The sequence below is a fragment of the Hippoglossus stenolepis genome, chromosome 12, assembly GCF_022539355.2.
Source record: "Hippoglossus stenolepis isolate QCI-W04-F060 chromosome 12, HSTE1.2, whole genome shotgun sequence".
Lineage (NCBI taxonomy): Eukaryota > Metazoa > Chordata > Actinopteri > Pleuronectiformes > Pleuronectidae > Hippoglossus > Hippoglossus stenolepis.
The window spans coordinates 14,443,873-14,463,544 of NC_061494.1; the positions used below are offsets into that span (position 1 = coordinate 14,443,873).

A 19,672-nucleotide genomic window follows, 5' to 3' on the forward strand; every position below is an offset into this window, starting at 1 on the left:
ACTACAGTCAATTTGGTTTGGCAAACCTAACTGCTGATGGCGGCCGTGAGCCTGAGTCACCTGAACATTCACTTTTTTTTAGGTTACTGCATAGTGCCTCTTGGATTAAATATTTGAACACTGGACATTGGCTCGATGTGTCAAGCAAATCCTATGAATGAATAACCACAGACAAAAACATAGATGACGTATTTAAACTTTTTTGCACAACAACCAGAAACAACAGGTCGGAGGATTTCAATTCCACCCATACGCAAGAAATGTCTCAAAAACACCAAACAGCTGGTCCAGTCTCGTCCTGAGTAGTGATGTAATTATTCTAAACAGGATGTAATTTAACACGGAGCCCTGTTACCCAGAGGCACAGGTCTTTTCATCGATGAACACTATTAATAAAATGCCAGAAAGCCACTGGTCTTCGCTCCATCTCTGTCAGGCGGCAACGCCACTACAACAAAATGGCATTTCAGTTCATAATTGCCTGACCCCGTGTTCTTTAGGTCAGCCGGAGAGCCGCAGCGAACACAAATGCAAATAATGAAGGGAAGAGGTCTCTTTCAGGGGAACGCTCAGGGTTATTGTAGGTTATCTAGTGAAGTAAATACAGGCTGAATATATTGTTGTGGGGGAAAACCCTTGGTTGTACACACAATATGTTGTGGTGCAGGGTTAAATGAGACATTTTGTGTTGATAAAAGGAGATATTGTGCTTCAATTTGATACAACAACTTTAAAAACGACAGGTATACTTTACTAATGCTGTGGATAATGGGATCCTCTTATATCTAGACCTACACTGTTTTCTGTCTTGTTGATCCTCTTACAACTTGTTCCCACTCCCTCTTCCCTCCCTTTTTTTCAGTGGTGTGCTTTGTCATGATGGATAATACTGTTCCTCCCGTGCCTCCAAGTATGAATGATGAAAATCTCGATGAGGAGGAGGAGGAGGGAGCGGTGGTGGAGGGGAAAGGAAGGAGGCTGGAATGAGGGAGCGAGGGGAGGGCCAATTATCTTATTGTTTAACCCACTCAAGGTAGAAGCCCATCAATCAGAAACCACTTGCTCAAGTGTCTCATGTTCAGCCTCTATAAAAGTTTCATTGGGTCATATAATTAACACTGAGGGGAGAAACATTTGTGTGATGTAAGTTGTGTGTGTGTGTGTGTGTGTGTGTGTGTGTGGAGGGGCCTGGCAGGACAGGATTAAAGTAAGTATATTGATTATACATCTGATTGCTATTATAAACAAAACACCACAAACCTAGACCATAATTAACAGATTCCTGTATTGATATTGTTATTATTATTACAGTTGATGTTGAAATTAATTTTTCCTTCTGTGTGTCTGAGCTGGTGTGTTTAGCTTTGAAGAGGAAGCACCACCTGAGAGGGTTTGTGTGTTTGTGTGTGTGTGTGTGTGTGTGTGTGCGTGTGGAGGGGCCTGAAATGCCAGGATTAAAGTAAGTGTATTGATTATAAATATGATAACAGACCGGTGTTTTTTTTATTTGTAGCACCATTTTTTTATTGATTTACTAATAAATTGATTTGTTGTCTTCTCTCTGTGTCTGATCCGGTGTGTTTGGTTTTATCTGGGATGCACCACCTGACACGGTGAGCGTGTGTGCGCGCGTGTTACCGGGGGGCGTGTCCACACCGACGTGGCTGCCAGCTCTCGGATGTGTGTCACCTTCTCTGCCACCTGTCCTACTTCGGCGATGCCAGTAGAGTCAAAGAGCAGTGCGGTCTAAGGTAAATGCAACTTCTCCAAATAAATAAAAACCACGCGACATTTTAAAACCACTGTCCTGTTTTCCTCCCCTCCGGTGACACCGCTGCGCTTCTGCAGTGTCAGAGACGAGCAGGGGTGGATTATGGGGGATTTGTGTTGACGTTGAGGGATTAGCGGTTTCAAAACCCAGAATGAAATACACAGTGTTTTTGGGTGTTGGTATAATGGCGCTGCAGCCCCGACGCAAACACTAAAGCATCCCGCAGGGGGAAAAAAGGTGAGGAGCAAGTCACACTCCGCCGCTCACTTGGTTACGCGCATTCTGCAGCTGGAGCGTCTTTGCGCAGAAACAGACGCGCAGGCCGTTACGTGCCGGCTGTGCTTCTTGCGCTGAGTTACAGCTCAGATGTTTTGCTGCAGCGATCAGAGGAAGTTCCATGTAAATATACGCTCGCAAAGGTCATTTCATACATAACGAGTCTGCGCAATTGTGCGTAACCTACAATCACTCTGCACAAAATGTTGTTTGGCGTCAGAACCACTAATGCATGCTGCTGGTAAAATGTTTGTCAATAAAAACATTTTTAAAAAGCGAGATGTCTGCATCCATCTTTCCTCTTCCTCCAGTCATGAGTCAGCTGCGGGCGTTAGCGGGTGTGCTGCGGGGCGGACGTGCAGGGGGGAGCCAGTGGTTGCGCGGGTGTGGTGGAGGGGCCCCGGCCTGCAGGCGCCGCTGGGTCGATCCCAGGAGAGGCTGCTCCTCCGGGGCTGCGCCTGTTCCCTCAGCGGTGGCCGGCAGCTCCAGCTATATGGAGGAGATGTACTTTGCCTGGCTGGAGGATCATAAAAACGTCCACGAGGTAACCGTGTGCAACATGTGTGCCATTCATTCACAGATATCAGTCAATCACCACTAATACATTAGGATATGAAGTAGAATCTTTTTATTTTGCCCATGAGAGGAAGTTTACAGAGGGGTCAATGTGGAGCATCCAGTTGGTTTAACAGATCAATTACAATCATTTTAGTGTAGTTACCAGTGTTGTGTGACAGTTCTGCAGATCTCTGTCCAATGGGCACATGATAAACCAGCACTTGGGTGTACTGGTAGCTCGATAAAAAGATTCTACTTCATACCATGTGCAAATATACTGTAGCTGTCAATATCCAAGATGACATGTCAGCCCCCAGACAGTTTTCCCTCCCTCTCCACACTCTCACCTTAAGTTAAGAAAACACTGAAACACCTTACAGTCCACTGCTAGCAGGACATTTTTGGCCCATGTTTGAGATGAACCTCTTTACCTCGGTTGGATCTGTCTCCCTCTCTCCTCTAGTCCTGGGACACATTCTTCCGTAGCATCCAGGCCTCCAGCCCGTCTGGCGAGGCGGGTGAAGGACGCCCCTCCGCTCTGCTCCAGGGCCGAGTCCTGTCCCACTCACCAGACATGGCACAGAAAGTGGTGGAGGACCACCTGGCTGTGCACACTCTCATTAGAGCCTACCAGGTTAGTGCACGCTCACCCTGCCCAACTGTGAGCAACACACACGTATACAGAGACACACACATGAATCAGCCTCTGTAATGTGGACTTATGTTATTTACAAATTAAAAGATTGGTCTCATATCTCATGGGCATCTGTTTGGATCTCAAAGCAGTGTGTGTACTGAATTAAGATATCATCTGTCTTGAAATGGCTGACTATTTGTATCTCCAATGTGTGTGTGTGTGTGAAAAATGCATAAAACAAATCAACTTGGCTCGCTGTGACAGATGTGACCGGCATTGGGAGCTGTTTGTGTCCTTTCATTAAAAGGAATACACGATTTGTTTGTCAATGTGCGAGGCTATGCAAATTGGCAGATTAAGTCTAACCTACTTAGCTGCTTTTTGAAAATGGAAATATCAAAGAGACTACTTAAACAAAACAGGTGGTAACATTTCCCCTCGCTCTCAATTTAATCCAAGGAACTATCCGAGGGATTTATTAAATTCAGTCTTTTGGCAAAGGCGTCACTTCTATTCCCAGCCCGGTGGAGTCCTGGTGGGAATGTGTGTGTGTGTGTGTGTGTGTGTGTGCGTGTGTGCGTGCGTGCGTGCGTGCGTGCGTGCGCGCGTGTGTGTGTGTGTGTGTGCGTGTGCGTGTGCGTGTGTGTGTGTGTGCGTGGCGTGTGTGCGCGTGCGCGTAGGCGGCGCATACGCACATTAAAGCACCTCAATGGAGCTGTTGACCTATAAGCAAGTGTTAGCTGTTTTTGTCCAGTTGTCAATACTCGTCAGCATCATGATGGCAGCAGACCCTTGTTGATTTACCAGGTATTCTCTCCTGGCACTGACTTCTTTTACTCTTTTACCTGATTCTCTCCTCCTCTTCTTTCTCATCTTCATCTCTCTGAGCAGATCCGTGGTCACCATGTTGCTCAGTTAGACCCTCTGGGAATCCTGGATGCTGACCTGGACTCCTTCGTTCCCTCGGACCTGATCACCACCATCGATAAATTAGGTGCCGACACAAACCTACAACAAACAAACATCAGAATTCTGAATATGTTTGTGAAGTTACTGACTTTAGAGGACTGATGTCGATTCATAACCTTAGGATCAGTGAAACAGACTTAAACAGGCTGAATGAACAGTTAGTGTTATTAATACTTGAATTATAGATAGACTAGATATATAACGGTTAACTACTGGTTTAATTATACATTTTCCTGTTTAGACTTTGTATATGAGAGGTGTAGTTCCTTCTTATATCCCCTTTTAAGAAAGTAAAGGAATTAACCCACAGGCAGTATATATGCTGATGAGACTCTCTTTTAATTAACTCAGGAGACATGTTGGGTTAAAATACTTCAGTTAAAAGCATAGTATTCTCTTTGACAGGCTTATACTTCAAAAGCCTCCTCTTCCTTATAATTATAAATAAAATATTTTTATTTTTCCTGTGCATTTATACCCATACACACATTTCCCATCTAGGGCTGCGTAGCTCATCAGACCCAAGAATATGAAAGTATGAAAGGCCCCATCATGTTCTCTGACAAGTCCGTATACGGGTTGGACAGCAAAACGCCATCTCAGGCCGAGCTGGTGTCTTTCTTCATTTTATTTAGCTGACTGAAGGTCAAAAGATGTGGTCGAAAGGTCCAGTAATATCCAGTAAAGAGGAGAGAGAGACAGAAACAGAGAGAGAGACTTGTTTTCTGAAGTTATCCGTGATCAGGACATAGCGTTGCATTATGTATTGTCATCAGGGCTCTAGCTCCTTTAATGAAAGTAAATGACAGGCTCCACGGCCCCTTATTTGCTCAGCCGATAGTGCACGAGTCTATTCCTGGCCCCTTTATCTTTCCTGGTTTCCTAATATGATTTGCACCTGTCTCCTCTTATGTTGCTTGTGGTCTTGAGTTTGAGCAGCTCTCTCAGGTGGGTTTTGTCCGAGCAGATGTGAGGCTTCAGATACTGATGCTTTAAAATACTGTATCTCCTCGGCTCCTCTGGGCTCCCACACTCTGGCTAATAGTTTGTATTTTCTGCCCAACCTTTATTCTTTCAAGTTTTGCTATCAAATTAATCAAGTCTGATTAATACGTACTTAGTTTTGTCAGTTTATTCACTGCAGACGTTTGCTCAGAGTTCTGAGGCAGCAGTGCAGTCTCATTTAGAGCTGCAGCTAATTAGTATTCTCGTTTTCAATTTATCTTTTGGTTATTATACTTTTTGATGGATCAGTTAATCATTTAGTTAAATGAGAAAAACATCCATCACAATTTCAGAGCCTAAGATGACATCCTCAGATTGCTGTTTTTTCCCTGATTCCCAAACTAAATGACTCAAGTGCATATTAATTTTACACTGACATAAAACAGATCAAATTAGTAAATGCTTTTGAGAAACTGGAACCAATAGTGTCTGACATTTGCTTCATAACCTGATCAACTAATCAAGTTATTTGAATATCCATGATTAAATGATGATCATAGTATATCACAGTAATAATAATAAAACATTTTCATATTCTACTATGTTTTCTGCTTCGTTCACATGATATGAGATGAAGAATCTCTACCGTCAAAATATATCAAATTTCCATGTCACTACACCACAACATGGATGAAATCATGTTTCTGTGTTATGAATGTTATTGTGCCGAAAAGGAACTTTTGTTTTAGCTTTTCTTTGGTCTTAATCTTTGGATCTTTTTCTAAAGCCTTAATAAATTACTTTATAACAGTTCTCCCCGGACACAAAGAGCTTCATTCTTCTGCATAAAATTTAAATTTGGGAGACTGTATGAGAAGGAGAACATATTTATTGGAAATGGAAGATGTTGTATATTACATACATGTATATAATATGGGGTAGGTCGGCCTAACCATGTTTCACATGGTATTATTACAGGTTTCTATGGTCTTGATGAGTCTGACTTGGACAAGAGCTTCCAGCTTCCCCCTACCACCTTCATCGGAGGAGGAAACACCACTCTTCCTCTCAGAGAAATCATACGCAGACTAGAGGTATTTTGTGTTTGCGTCCAAACATTTTTCTAATAAGGAAAGCCAGAATGCATGGACATGTAACTATTAGAATGTTGTTATTATTATTATTATTATTTGTTTGATATCTTCTTTTTCAGACATCCTACTGTGGTCACATAGGAATGGAATTCATGTTCATAAACAACGTGGACCAGTGTCAGTGGATCCGTCAGAAGTTTGAGACTCCGGGGATCTTGCAGTTCACTAATGCTGAGAAGAGGACTTTGCTCGCCCGCCTGGTCAGATCCACACGGTCAGCAGTGACTAAACATTTTCCAATGTACACTCTGGTGACAGCGCAATACTTCACTTTTAGTTATAGCTCACATCAGGGACTCGCGTAACATAAACAAAACTGTTGTGCGTCTGTTTATTTTGAAAGATAAACACCCTATTCTTCATGTGAGCTCATTTTCATTCTTGATAAATGATCCTAGAAGTCACTGGAGGTTCCTGCAGGTGATCTACCTATTCTTATGTTCTGCATATTCGTCTGCTGTGACATATTTATGCTTTGTGCTAATTTAAAAGTATAGTAAATTAGTGTAATGCAAATATCCTGTTCACACAGTAGGTTACCTATAAAAAACGTTTTAATGTTTAAACCGTCATGATGTTGTACAGAACTTTTTTCTGTTTAGGTTTGAGGACTTCCTGGCCAGGAAGTGGTCTTCAGAGAAACGTTTTGGTCTCGAGGGCTGTGAAGTTTTAATCCCTGCTCTGAAAAGCATCATTGACAAATCGAGTGAGGCGGGCATCGACAGTGTGATCATGGGGATGCCACATCGGTAATGTGCATTACATCGTCTCTCACCTCTCAATTCAATGTACTGTATGTATGCAGCCTGTTACTCTCCTCCCATGTCTGATATGGATTTTGTAAACTATATTTCCAGAGGTCGATTGAATGTCCTCGCTAACGTGATCCGTAAGGACCTGAACCAGATCTTCTGCCAGTTTGACCCTAAGTTAGAGGCATCTGATGAGGTGAGGAAGCTGCTAATATCTGACTAGATGGGAAACTATCAGAGAAGAGCATTCTGGGAATACAACTTCATCTTCATATCTGTACTTGTAGGGTTCAGGTGATGTTAAATACCACCTCGGGATGCACCACGAGAGGATTAACCGTGAGACTGACAAGAACATCACGCTGTCGCTCATGGCCAACCCCTCCCACCTGGAGGCAGTGGATCCAGTGGTTCAGGGAAAGGCCAAAGCTGAGCAGTTCTACAGAGGAGACACAGAGGGAAAGAAGGTAAAGATTATTATGCCACGTACACAACGGCTGAGTTTATGTTTTGGAAACACAGTGGCAAGGGGTTTCCACCTGTTGAGTCTGTGCTGTGATTTGTGTTCCCAGGTCATGTCCATCCTGATTCATGGAGATGCTGCTTTTGCAGGACAAGGAGTTGTGTATGAGACCTTCCACTTAAGTGAGCTCCCCTCCTACACGACACATGGTACAATCCATGTGGTGGTCAATAACCAGGTACTGGAGGGATCCATGTCACTGTAACATGTGACCCGGCACATTTGCTCACCTGACAATAGTTTAAGGCAGTAATACTCGTACACATTCTCGTACTCATACACATTCTCATACTCATAAACATTCTCATACCCGTACACATACTGATAAACATTCTCCTACTCATCCTTATCCTCATTCTCATACTAACTTATACCCACACTCATAGGCATACTCATACTCTTACTCACTCTGATTTTAATTTTCATTGTCATACTCACAGTTATATACTTATGCATACTCGTACTAATTTTCATAATCATGTTCATTCTCATACTCAGTCATACTTAAACTCATATTCATCCTCATTTTCACACTCGTAGCCATATTCATACACACTCTCATAATCATTTTCATTCTCATATATAGATTTACGCTCATTGTCATACAGACTCAATCTCAATCTCACATTCATTTAAATTTTCCTACTCATAGTCACATTCATACTCGTGCTCATACTAATAATCATTCTGATACTAATGATCATACTCATTTGCACAATCATACTCATAATAATTATCCTACTGGTGTAATTACTGCTCCTGCTACATTTGCTTTACACAGTTATGTCAAAAATAATGATTGTAAGTTAAATGTAATTTAGAAACGTGTTAAATGAGTTGTCAAAGTTTTAGTTTTATACATGCTTTTGTCCCATCACAGTGGAACAAAGTTATGTTTAATGTCTGTTGCCTCCCAGATTGGCTTCACCACAGACCCTCGGGTCGCCCGCTCCTCCCCTTACCCCACTGATGTTGCTCGGGTTGTCAACGCGCCCATCTTCCACGTGAATGCTGACGACCCCGAGGCCGTCATGTACGTTTGTCGGGTTGCGTCAGAGTGGAGGACCACCTTCAACAAGGATGTGGTCATTGACCTGGTTAGTCTCAGTCAAGTTTGAATGGATCAACAACTACATATTAAAGCATATCTTGTGTTTTTAAGGTTCGTGTGTGTTTTTACAGGTTTGTTACAGACGTTTTGGACATAACGAGATGGACGAGCCCATGTTCACTCAGCCGCTGATGTACAAACAGATCCATCGGCAGGAGCATGTGCTGAAAAAGTACTCTGACAAGCTGATCGCTGAGGGAGTGGTGACACTGCAGGAATACGAGGTTTGTGATCTAATGCAGTTTGCTCTTGTTAAATATAGTGTATATTGGTAGCTCGTCCTGCATTCTGTTTGATTTGATATCACCATCTGCAGGACTATAGCGTATTAAATCACACATAGATATTACCCAGGCCTTTGAGTAAATATATATTGTGCCAGCGCTGCTGTATTTGAGTTTCAATTTACTGACAAAGTTCCTCGGCTCACAATCCCTCTCGTGGAGTATATATTGCTCAATGAAGTTGAAGTATATCTCAGTTTCTTGCACCATTCAGTGGAACTGCTCGGGTTCTTCATCCAAACCATAAACTTTGATCACAACATCCATTCTGAACAGTTTTTTTTACACCACACGGAGAAATACTGCAGTGCCTCTGTGGTGTGCTAGTTCGCGGCTGTTGATGGACATCGTTTGGTATTTGGAGTTTTGCACAAGCCTCGTTTGTCATATAGCAGGGCAGAACCATTAATGTCAGTGGTGATCCTCCCCCTCCTCCTCCAATATTTTCTCTTTGTCTTTGACTCAGCTACACACTTTGATTATTCAGGTGCAGTCCTTTCATTAAACTAATCTATTTTTGCATCAGTTAATATGTGTGATACCACATTTTGTTGCAGGAAGAAGTTGCCAAATATGACAAGATATGTGAGGAGGCATACACCAGCTCCAAGGATGAAAAGATCTTACTTATTCGAGACTGGCTCGACTCCCCCTGGCCCGGTAAAAACCTTTGAAACATTTTCTTTCTTTGTCTGTGAATACTTTCTGTTCTTGCTGAAGTGAAGCCGTCGCTCTCTCTTTAGATTTTTTCACAGCGGAGGGAGAACCCAAGAATATGAGCTGTGTGTACACGGGACTGGAGGAGGAGGTTCTGCAGCACATTGGCCAGACTGCCAGCTCCGTGCCTCTGGAAGACTTTAAGATCCACCCTGGTGAGTCTAGTTGCTTTGTGCAGGAATAGTGATGTTACCAGTAGGGCCAGGTCACACATACGCAAACATTTACCTTCTGCTCACTTCCAATCTGTGAGAAGGAGGGGCAAGTAAAAACATTTGCTTCTTGTGGTGAAACAAATCAAAGCGTGGCTTCACCTAGTTGAAATTTGACTTCTGATATTCACCTCACATTTGTCATGGGGCGGCTGAGGGGTAGAGCGGTCGTCCTCCAACCAGTAGGTTGGGCGTTTCGATCCCAGTCTTCCCCATCTGCATGCCGAAGTGTCCCTCGGCAAGATGCTGAACCCCGAATGGCCTCTCAAAAAGTGCTGCCCATAGATGCACTGTATGAATGTATGTGAATGGGTGAAGGGCAAACTGTACTGTAAAGCGCTTTGAGTGGTCATCAAGACTAGAAAAGCTCTATATAAAATGCAGGCCATTTACCATTTGCATATGTGTGACCATACCCTAATACTGATCTACACTTAACTGAACTAGAAATGTACACAATGACAGAAGACCACACTTTACGGCAGTATTGGAAACATTCACCTGAATGATATGCTTTAAGTTAGTAAAATACAAACCTCTCTGCAGCAAATCCTTCATTTTTTAGCTATTTCTCTTACAGGTAGGATATAAAGTCAATTAAAACCGGTCACCTGTAAATACATTATCTTATAACTGCTGGTCTTATTTCCCATACTGTACAAGCCCCTCTCCATCGGTCTTCTAAGATATCACTTGTCTGTGTGTCCAGGCGTGTCTCGTATCCTGCGAGGTCGTGCAGACCTGGTGAAGAATCGTCAGATGGACTGGGCTCTAGGAGAGTACATGGCCTTTGGTTCCCTCCTCAAAGACGGCATCCATGTGCGACTCAGTGGGCAGGATGTGGAGAGGGGCACCTTTAGGTGAGTCCATGTCAACACAAATTAAAAATTAACCTTTCCTTTATTAGGATTTATATTACTCTTTCTTTAAACCTCCATGTCTGTTAGAATTATCATCCACTACAAGGACCTACCTTAAGGGTAGTTATTGAATAAACAGTGTTTTTAGTATATCGATCTTTTTCTCACTGAGATTTTTATAGCTTAGAAATCCCTGTGGGAGTCATAGTTTCTCCTCTTGTGAATGAGCTCACACACAAACCAAGAATTAGCTTTATCTGGCTTTAAAAGGACGTACTGGGGCTGGGTGAGTCGTCAGTATCATTGCTTATCAACTTTCAGCTGTTGTTGTTGTTATTGTTATTATAGAGGGTTTTTTTTGCAAGAACATGAGCACAGTTCATTGTTTTGAACATATTTATTTAAATCATATGGAAAACATTTAAATATGTTTTCCATATTGTAAAATACAGTCGCTGGCAACATAATTAGGTACACTTATATAGTTTAATTTAATCCAATACAAAAAATCTGCCACAAATTCAACATTCAGGAATATTATAATGCTCATTTTTTGTTGTCACTGTCAGAGAGCGGTTAATTCATAGTAGTCAGTAATGAAATATGTTTACAAACTACAACCTCAGTAATTATTATATAGTTGTAAAGGTTGCACTTATGGCATAACAGTTGGATTTGACAACATTAGCTTTGGAAGGTGTACCTAATAAATTGAACTCTAAGTATATGACAATATTGGAAAACCTATAATTCAATTCCCCTTTAGTGAAAATTAAGTGTTTGTTAAATGCCTTTTATATGAAAATACACAGCCTCTGGGTCATCACCATTCCCGTGATGATGGTCGCGTTGACAACTCAGGCTACAATCTGCAAAAGACAGATTTTGAGCATCATGGCTGAGTATTTCCACCGTTCCACTGCAGTATTTAAGTATTTCCACCTTAATACTGCAACAGTTAAGGCCATGAGTCAAGTGTTTTCATGACAATCCTTTTGAATATGTAATTTTGAGGAAGAAAGAAGTAATAAGCTGCTGGAGTGGGACTATAATATTGTGCCACCAGCTCTACAATGACTCAACTTGAGATTGTCCCAAATGTACTATTTCCAACTGGCACATTTGTTGAGTGTGTCAGGGTTATCATGCCTGACCTGAGTTAAAGTGTAAAAAAAAACACTCTCATGCAGATAGGGAATTAAGAAACTGGGTGGTGGGGGTATAGTGGCCCAGTGAGTCTGTCAGACAGAAGACGTCAGCGCAGTCTCCTGAGATCTATGAAGCCCACATGGTGTTGTCATGGTATGGAGGGAACGAGTGACACATGAACAAAGCCAGCTCCCCCCTCTCACTGCGCCTGTCTCATCTGTCCTCTATCATTTCTCCAGCATCTCATCTTCACTGACACCGGCCCCCCTCCACCTCGCCGCGACATACATCACACTAACTAACCAGAGGCTACGGGGCTTTTTTCTTCTCCCTCGCATTTACCGCTGACATCCACTTCTCCCATTTCACTGTCCCCTTCAATAGGGCAATTTCCCCGACCTGCAAAAAAAAAAGTGCTACACACACCCTTCATCTCGCTATCACCTGTTGTTTTTCTCCAGATTGTATTCCTTTTTTTGCCACTGCACTTCAGCTGTACTTTACCTCCCTTTATCGCTATTTTCATCCCCCCACCTCTACCCTCGTTTCCCATCTTAGGAGCTGAGCATATTGGCACGTTCCAGTTGAGTGGACCTGCTTGCGTTTCTGTGATGTACGTAACAGTGTGGACTAATGGATTCAGTCGTTGTGTTTGGGTGGGTTGCATGCGCGGCGTCGTGCACCCCTTTCCCCTGACTAATGGGGCCCCCAGGCAGAGGGACAGTGTGTATTTTTTTTTTTACCAGCGTTTAAAATACCAGAAAGATGAGAGTTGGGTACCCAGTGTATGAGGCAATCCCGGAGAAAGACCTCATTCTCGTATAGTTTTTTTTTTTGTGTGTGTGTCCTCTTTGGAATATGTGGAACTGGATTGAGAAAATGAAACATGAAATGACATTAACTCAATTAATGCTGGATGCTCTCGATTCTCTTCGAGCATCAAAGGGTTTCTTGTCGTGAAAATGTATATCCAGCAAAATGTGGAGCAAGGATCAAACACAACAATTATGCAGAACATTATGTGGCCTCATTAGTCCATAATTATGGATGGTATTATTCAGAGGTCTGAAATCATGATCGTCTAATCTTCCAGGAGGTAATATATCAGATTCAAGATTATAATCAATAGATTTTTGCTATTTCCTGCAGTCGTTCTGCCTGACAATTACATAACCTCTTGCTCTGTGTAGGCCCAGTGTGTGTGTGTGTGTGTGTGTGTGTGTGTGTGTGTGGACGTTATTAGAGTGATGTTAAAGGGCTCTAAGTGATTGTCTGATCGTGCTGGTTTTGAGGGCTGATTCCTGCACCGTGAGTGAGCCGACTGGCAGAACTTGTTAACGCTCGGCTCTTTGCTCCCATCATCTCTTGTTGGGTCTCACGCTGCCTGAAGATCAGGAGAGAGGAGGGTACTCTTCATGGAGGGCTGTCAGGGGCTGAAACACGAGGCTGTAGAGTGTGTGTGTGTGTGTGTGTCCTTGTGTAGTAAACCAGTTGTTTTCCCCAGCATCATTGAAAAACAGCTTATACAGAAAATGTGGCAGGATTGGTCTGAATTGGTCTTGGTCTTATCACACCTTGTTTTGTTTCCCTAAATACTATTATCTAAATAATTAGTCTTCAATTCAATAATCAATAATGGATTCATCATTTAATCTTTTTATAACGCATATACCAGAAACATTAACTAGTTCAAGTTTTGAAATATTGCCTTCCGTGCCTTCTGTGCCTTCTACTCTCTGTCTTGTGTACCATATGTAACAGTAGTTTTTTTCTGTTTGCCAGTTTCAGTTCTTTCTGCCTCTCTTGTGTTTTTCAGTCACCGTCATCATGTTCTTCACGACCAAGAGGTGGACAAACGCACATGTGTTCCCATGAACCACCTGTGGGCCGACCAGGCTCCCTACACTGTGTGCAACAGCTCCCTGTCAGAGTACGGAGTGCTGGGTAAGGGTGGAGTCCCTCTGGCTACACAGCGAGCTATAGACGGATATAATAGATTTTTTTGCTCTGTTTGATGATGATTGTAATTTCAGGTTTTGAGCTCGGCTTCGCCATGGCCAATCCAAATGCTCTGATCCTATGGGAGGCTCAGTTCGGTGACTTTCACAACACCGCCCAGTGTATCATCGACCAGTTCATCAGCTCAGGCCAGGCCAAGTGGGTCCGCAACAATGGTATCATCCTCCTGCTGCCTCATGGGATGGAGGGAATGGTGAGAATGGAAACTCAACCAGTTGTTTTTAGAAAGTCAATCTGTTGCATTTATAGATCAACCTGAATTTCTTTATCAACCACATGTTGAAATTCCTCTTCCATTCTCTCATCACGTGTCGTGCTCCTTTCGTCTTCTGTCCTCAGGGTCCTGAACATTCGTCAGCTCGACCCGAACGCTTCCTGCAGATGAGCAAAGACGACCCCGATCACTTCCCTGTATGGTCACATGTACCATTTACATTACAGTTATTACCCAATGATAAATGTGAAAGAATTTGACAGTGCGCAGCAGTTAACATCCAACAGCTTCCCGTTTTAATGGCTATGCTGATGTCACGACTGCTTAAGTGATGATTGCCAATGTCTCTGGAGCTTTAGGGTCTTTTCAATGTGCCCTCCAAAGGGTTGGTATTCAGCAGTAAGTCAGGGCAAAGGGTTCGCTCGTACACCGGAACATTCACGGAGGGAACCACAGCATCAGCAGAAGCTTCCTAGATTCATCTTCAAATGGGATATTGATCAAACTATTAGTGGGAGCATACTGGGGAATTAACGTTCTCCGCTGTGTGTGCATGTGAGAGAGAGAGAGAGGGAGAAAGAGATAGATACAGTGCACTGATGCGATGAAGCGTGGAAAGAAACATTGCTGCAACCTACAATAACTTAATGATTTTGTGCACATGAAATTTTTGTTTGTTTTTAGAGTTGATAACATTTTAATTTTTTTAATTTTTTTTTTTAACCAGGAGTTTAATGGAGATTTTGAAGTCCAGCAGCTGCACGACTGTAACTGGATCGTGGTGAACTGCTCCACGCCTGCTAACTACTGTCATGTGCTCAGACGGCAGATTCTGCTGCCGTTCAGAAAACCGGTAAAGTGTAACACCGTCCTCACTACATCTGTGTCGTGCTCGTCATTTAACGATTGATGTGATTTGATGTTTTTGCTTTGATTTCCTTCAAATCACACATACAAGCCATTGCTTTCCCTCAAAGAAAATTCCATGGCATCGTTTTAAAAAGCCTGAGAACAAAGGTCAGACTCTGCAATATGAATGTCAAACCTGTTCTCCTTTATGGCTCTGAATGCTGGCGTGAAGTAAAAGGTGACATGAACAAGATCAACAACTTCCACAATGGATGTCGCATCTTCTGACCTAAAAGGAGTTGGTCCCAAAACAACATGGCGGCAAACTGTGACGGCTGAGCTGAAAGAAATGGGTTTTTCATTAGGAGAGGCCCAAGACGTAGCCCTGGGGAGCCCCAGATGGAGGCAGATGGTCGATGCCTTATTCCCCTCAAGGGACAAAGAGGACTAACAAATTAACTACCTAACTAACTAACTAACTAACTAACTAATACTCAAATAGACCAGTTGATGAATTGACAGCAGTTATTGGTGTAGCATTGCTGGATTCTTCAACAACTCAAAAACTGACTTAAAAAAATAAAATATGAACTTTGTCTCATTTGTTGTTTAAATTCTGTCCAAACTGTGAAAATCTGGAGTTTATTATAAGTATTTGTTTACCATCAAAATTGCTATGTTATGATAAATGATATATCACAACCATGCTTCAAAAAGAATTTCATTTAGCAAAAACATGCTTAGCTTATGATAATGGGGCGGCTCTGGCTCAGGATGTAGAGCGGGTTGTCCTCTTACACGAAAGTCGGCGGTTTGATCCCCGCCTCCCCCATTCTGCATGCCAAAGTGTCCTCAGGCAAGATAGTGAACCCTGTATGAATGATGTGTGAGAGAGAAAGTGCTGCACATAGAAGCGCTGTATGAATGGGTGTGTGAATGGATGATATGAGTGGTCATCAATACTAGAAAAAGCTCTAAATACAGATCATTTACCATAATATTCAAATTACTCACATACAGCACAAATATGGTTCTCTATGTTCTTATTTAATATTTGAAACCCCTGGAGAAGAACTACTTTGGGTATAAAGTTGTGAGAAATAACTAATTTCTCTTTTTTGTATGTGCACTGCTCTCTTTTTCAGTCTCGGTTTTCAGCCACAGTGAATGTCTTAACTGATCCCCTGTCGCGCATAAATGTGATGCTTTGTGAAGCATGAGAAAAGTACTTCCCGAGCAAATTAGCGAGAGGGCCAATAGGGGATAATATTGTTTTTTTTTTTTTCTAAGAAAAAGTCTGGACCTGGTTGGCTGAGCGCAAAGGGTTTTATTTATTTGATTTTTGAAAGAAATGTTTTGTTTTCCCAATGCTGATGTTGCATGCTATATGGCGGCAACAAATTAGCGTGAAAAGAGATAAAAACTTTTATCTCTGGAGTTTATTCAATGCGTGCGATGACGATACGGATGACAGGAGCAATCTGTTGTTTGTCACTGACAGAAACTCTTGTGGTTTTCCCCCTACAGTTAATTGTTTTTACTCCAAAATCTCTGCTGAGGCACCCGGACGCAAGATCCAGTTTCGATGACCTCGCCAAAGGTGAAGTTTGACTTTATCTCTGTGAAATGTGACTTGATAATATGTCAAAAATGTTTTGGAGCCAACACACCATATTCAATGGTTGCAGGCACTAGATTCAAGAGGCTGATTCCTGACGAGGGTCCTGCAAATCAAAGCCCAGGTCATGTGAAGAGGGTGATTTTCTGCACTGGTAAAGTCTACTACGAGCTGGCTAAAGAGAGAAAGCTGCACAACCTGGAGAGTGATGTCGCCATTGTCAGACTTGAACAGGTGTTTAACCTCTCTCCTCTGTCTGAGCTTGTCATGGACTGTGGATTTCAAAAATAAGAGAGAGATGCGTTTGAGTTATTTCACTTATTCTTCTGCTTCCCCCACAGATCTCTCCATTCCCGTTCGACCTGGTCAGAGCAGAGGCAGAAAAGTTTGCCAACGCCGAGCTGGTCTGGTGTCAGGAGGAGCACAAGAACATGGGTTACTATGATTACGTGCGGCCACGTTTCCTCACAGTGGTGGCCAACAAGAAACACATTTGGTAAGGGTCTCACCTGAATCAAACAGGAAGTTTATGTTAGAGAATCTGGTGATGGATTTGAACCGTCAAGTGTTTTCCTCCAGGTACGTGGGACGGGACCCTGCAGCCGCGCCTGCAACAGGGAACAAGTCCACCCACCTGAATGAGCTGAGGAGGTTCCTGGACACTGCTTTCAACCTGAGCGCCTTCCAGGGGAAGCACATGTAGTGGAGACCTGGAGAGAGAACCAGGCTGGAGGTGCAGTTTCATCTCCAACCAGAGTTTAATTATTATTTCGTCTCATGGCCCAGTTTTAAAGCTCATATAGATTTACTGTATGACAGTCTGGTGTCAGTAAACACAATCCTAACCCTTGATGAGTTTACAAGAAAGATAAGTCTGCAACACTAACTGACTTAATGCTGAACTGTGGTTTCCGGAGCAGCCTGGAGGACAGTGTATATGTAAGAAACTAGGTTTGAGGTTTCAAACAAATCCATAGTAGTCACTCCATGAGATGCTCTATTTGCAAAACCAGTGATCTTCACTGTAAAGCACAAATGTAATGCATTAGATAGAGCAGCAAATTGTTGGGGCTAGTGCTCACTGCTATTCCCTGGCCATGCTTGTCAAATTAAATCAAGTCATATTTGTTTATATAGTCCAAAATATATATTTTTTCTGTATTTCCTTAATTTGTAGAAGGACATTACCACACAAAAAAAAAACAATATCATGTAGTCTGATCCCAGCTTAACTTGGAAAATCTGCACTATATTTAATCATATACCACATAAACAATCATTAACCATGTAATCATATACCACAGAGTTTAGTCTAAAGAAAACTAGAAACACCTTTATTTCAAAATAAAAGCTCCTTACAAAAATAATATACAAACATTAAACATGATCACTCACAGAACTGCCACATGAGCATCCACAGTAGGTTAGTGGTGAAGTAGCAACAGTAAATTCCTTGTACCTCTAACAGTCAAATATCTAAGTTTAGATTTGTGACAATCACTGTTTTGTAGCAGCTTTAGTAATGTAGATACCTCCATTGTTGCTATGCAGAATACTAGTTTATATATATAGTGCTGATTTATATTTGTAGTGATTTTTGTATATGATTATTGTAGTGAAGCAAACACTGAATGTGAATCACACATCACAGGTATGAAGACTATTGTGAGAGGAAACACATCAGTAGGTTTTAGTGCCTGTATTTGCTTTGGCTATCTTAGCAGTTAGTGAAGGAGTGTGTATTTATTGTCACACCTCACTTCACCGGGAGACATGAGCCAGCTGGCACAGAGACTTGTAGCCATGTTTTCTACTTAGGACATACGGCTCGGCTTCCTCTTTGGAGGCTGAGGGACGCACACAACACACAGCAAAGCCTTGGATGCTGTGAGAGCAATACTGACGCTTGGTTGTCACATGGAAATCCCCAGGTATTTAACAGCACTGGTATTATCTGCTCCTTAAAAATTATGCTTCCTGTTTAAATATACTGTAAGTTTTTCCTTTTCCTCTCACAGCTGTAAGAATTACTTATAAGCCATACACAGACATGATTCAATGACTTTTTAGGTTTATGTATTTTAATTTATTAATGAAAAACAAATGTTCATGGTCGATGGGGTTTAACTTAGACCAGGAATAATGACATGTGCAATAAAATGTTTCAATTCAATTAAGTGATGTGGTTGTGATGTTACGTTGAGTATGATGCTGGAAAAAGGTTTGTGGTTTAATGAAACAAATAAATATGATATGATAAATATAATACTTATAAATGGACCAAACTATTATCGATACCTTTTGATTTCCCACCTGTCACTCTCTGCACATCGTGTATGGAGCCCACCCTGTTGTCTCCAAGTCTCCAAAGGGCTCATGGCATTATTTACCCAGTGACCCGCATATCAACTTGTAAACCGATGCTGGAATTTTATGAACTACTCCCAGGTTTTTTGTGTTCCTTTAAACATGATTCAGGAATATGCATATTCCATCGATCCATTATCTGCGTCACTTATCTTTTAATGACTGCCTGGGGGCTGGAGCCACACCCACCTGACATTATGCAAAGGGCGGCGTTGAGCCTGGTCCATCACAGGCCTGACATGCTGAGGCAATCAACCACTCACATTCATATTTACACCTACAGTCAATTTAGAGTCTCCAGTTAACTCACTTAATAATGTGAGTCCAGTATAAACTAAGACAGTAAATGGCTAATACAAAGTTGATATTAGACTATGGTGGTGAAGATTCCATGACATTCCCTTCCAATGCCGTGCAATCAAACACATTTAATACCAACATCAACTGAAAGTAAATGTGATGAATATGTGACCCCTGTTTCAGCTGCTCCCTTAATAAACCCCCTTTTCAATCTGTTAAGTCCAACACAAACAAACAGTGTTTTTCTTACACAAAACCTATAGTTTGTTTGAATGAGGAACAAAATCTCTGTATGTACACGTTTTGTATAAATATATTATATATTAGGTTTAAAATGATCTAAATATGAGATATACATAGTTTATAGTATAATGTAGTAGCCTATAT

General features: G+C 42.0%; 1 protein-coding gene across 2 annotated transcripts; it reads left to right on the forward strand.

The window, feature by feature from the left end:
- Positions 1 to 1,531: 1,531 nt before the first annotated feature.
- ogdhl (oxoglutarate dehydrogenase L) lies at positions 1,532 to 18,791 on the forward strand. Of its 2 annotated transcripts, none has more exons than XM_035172336.2 (23): positions 1,532 to 1,751; positions 2,359 to 2,591; positions 3,069 to 3,239; positions 4,134 to 4,236; positions 6,135 to 6,250; positions 6,370 to 6,524; positions 6,913 to 7,059; positions 7,168 to 7,258; positions 7,350 to 7,529; positions 7,635 to 7,763; positions 8,503 to 8,682; positions 8,768 to 8,920; positions 9,538 to 9,640; positions 9,724 to 9,852; positions 10,619 to 10,769; positions 13,735 to 13,862; positions 13,952 to 14,130; positions 14,277 to 14,348; positions 14,879 to 15,004; positions 16,528 to 16,600; positions 16,689 to 16,852; positions 16,960 to 17,114; positions 17,198 to 18,791. In XM_035172336.2, the coding sequence occupies exons 2-23, from the start codon at positions 2,361 to 2,363 to the stop codon at positions 17,319 to 17,321; spliced, it is 3,060 nt and encodes a 1,019-aa protein (XP_035028227.1). In that variant the 5' UTR covers positions 1,532 to 1,751; positions 2,359 to 2,360; the 3' UTR covers positions 17,322 to 18,791. The 2 variants fall into 2 exon arrangements, with proteins under 2 accessions (XP_035028227.1, XP_035028228.1); XM_035172337.1 differs by lacking the exon at positions 1,532 to 1,751 and adding an exon at positions 1,847 to 2,008.
- The last annotated feature ends 881 nt before the right edge of the window (positions 18,792 to 19,672 follow it).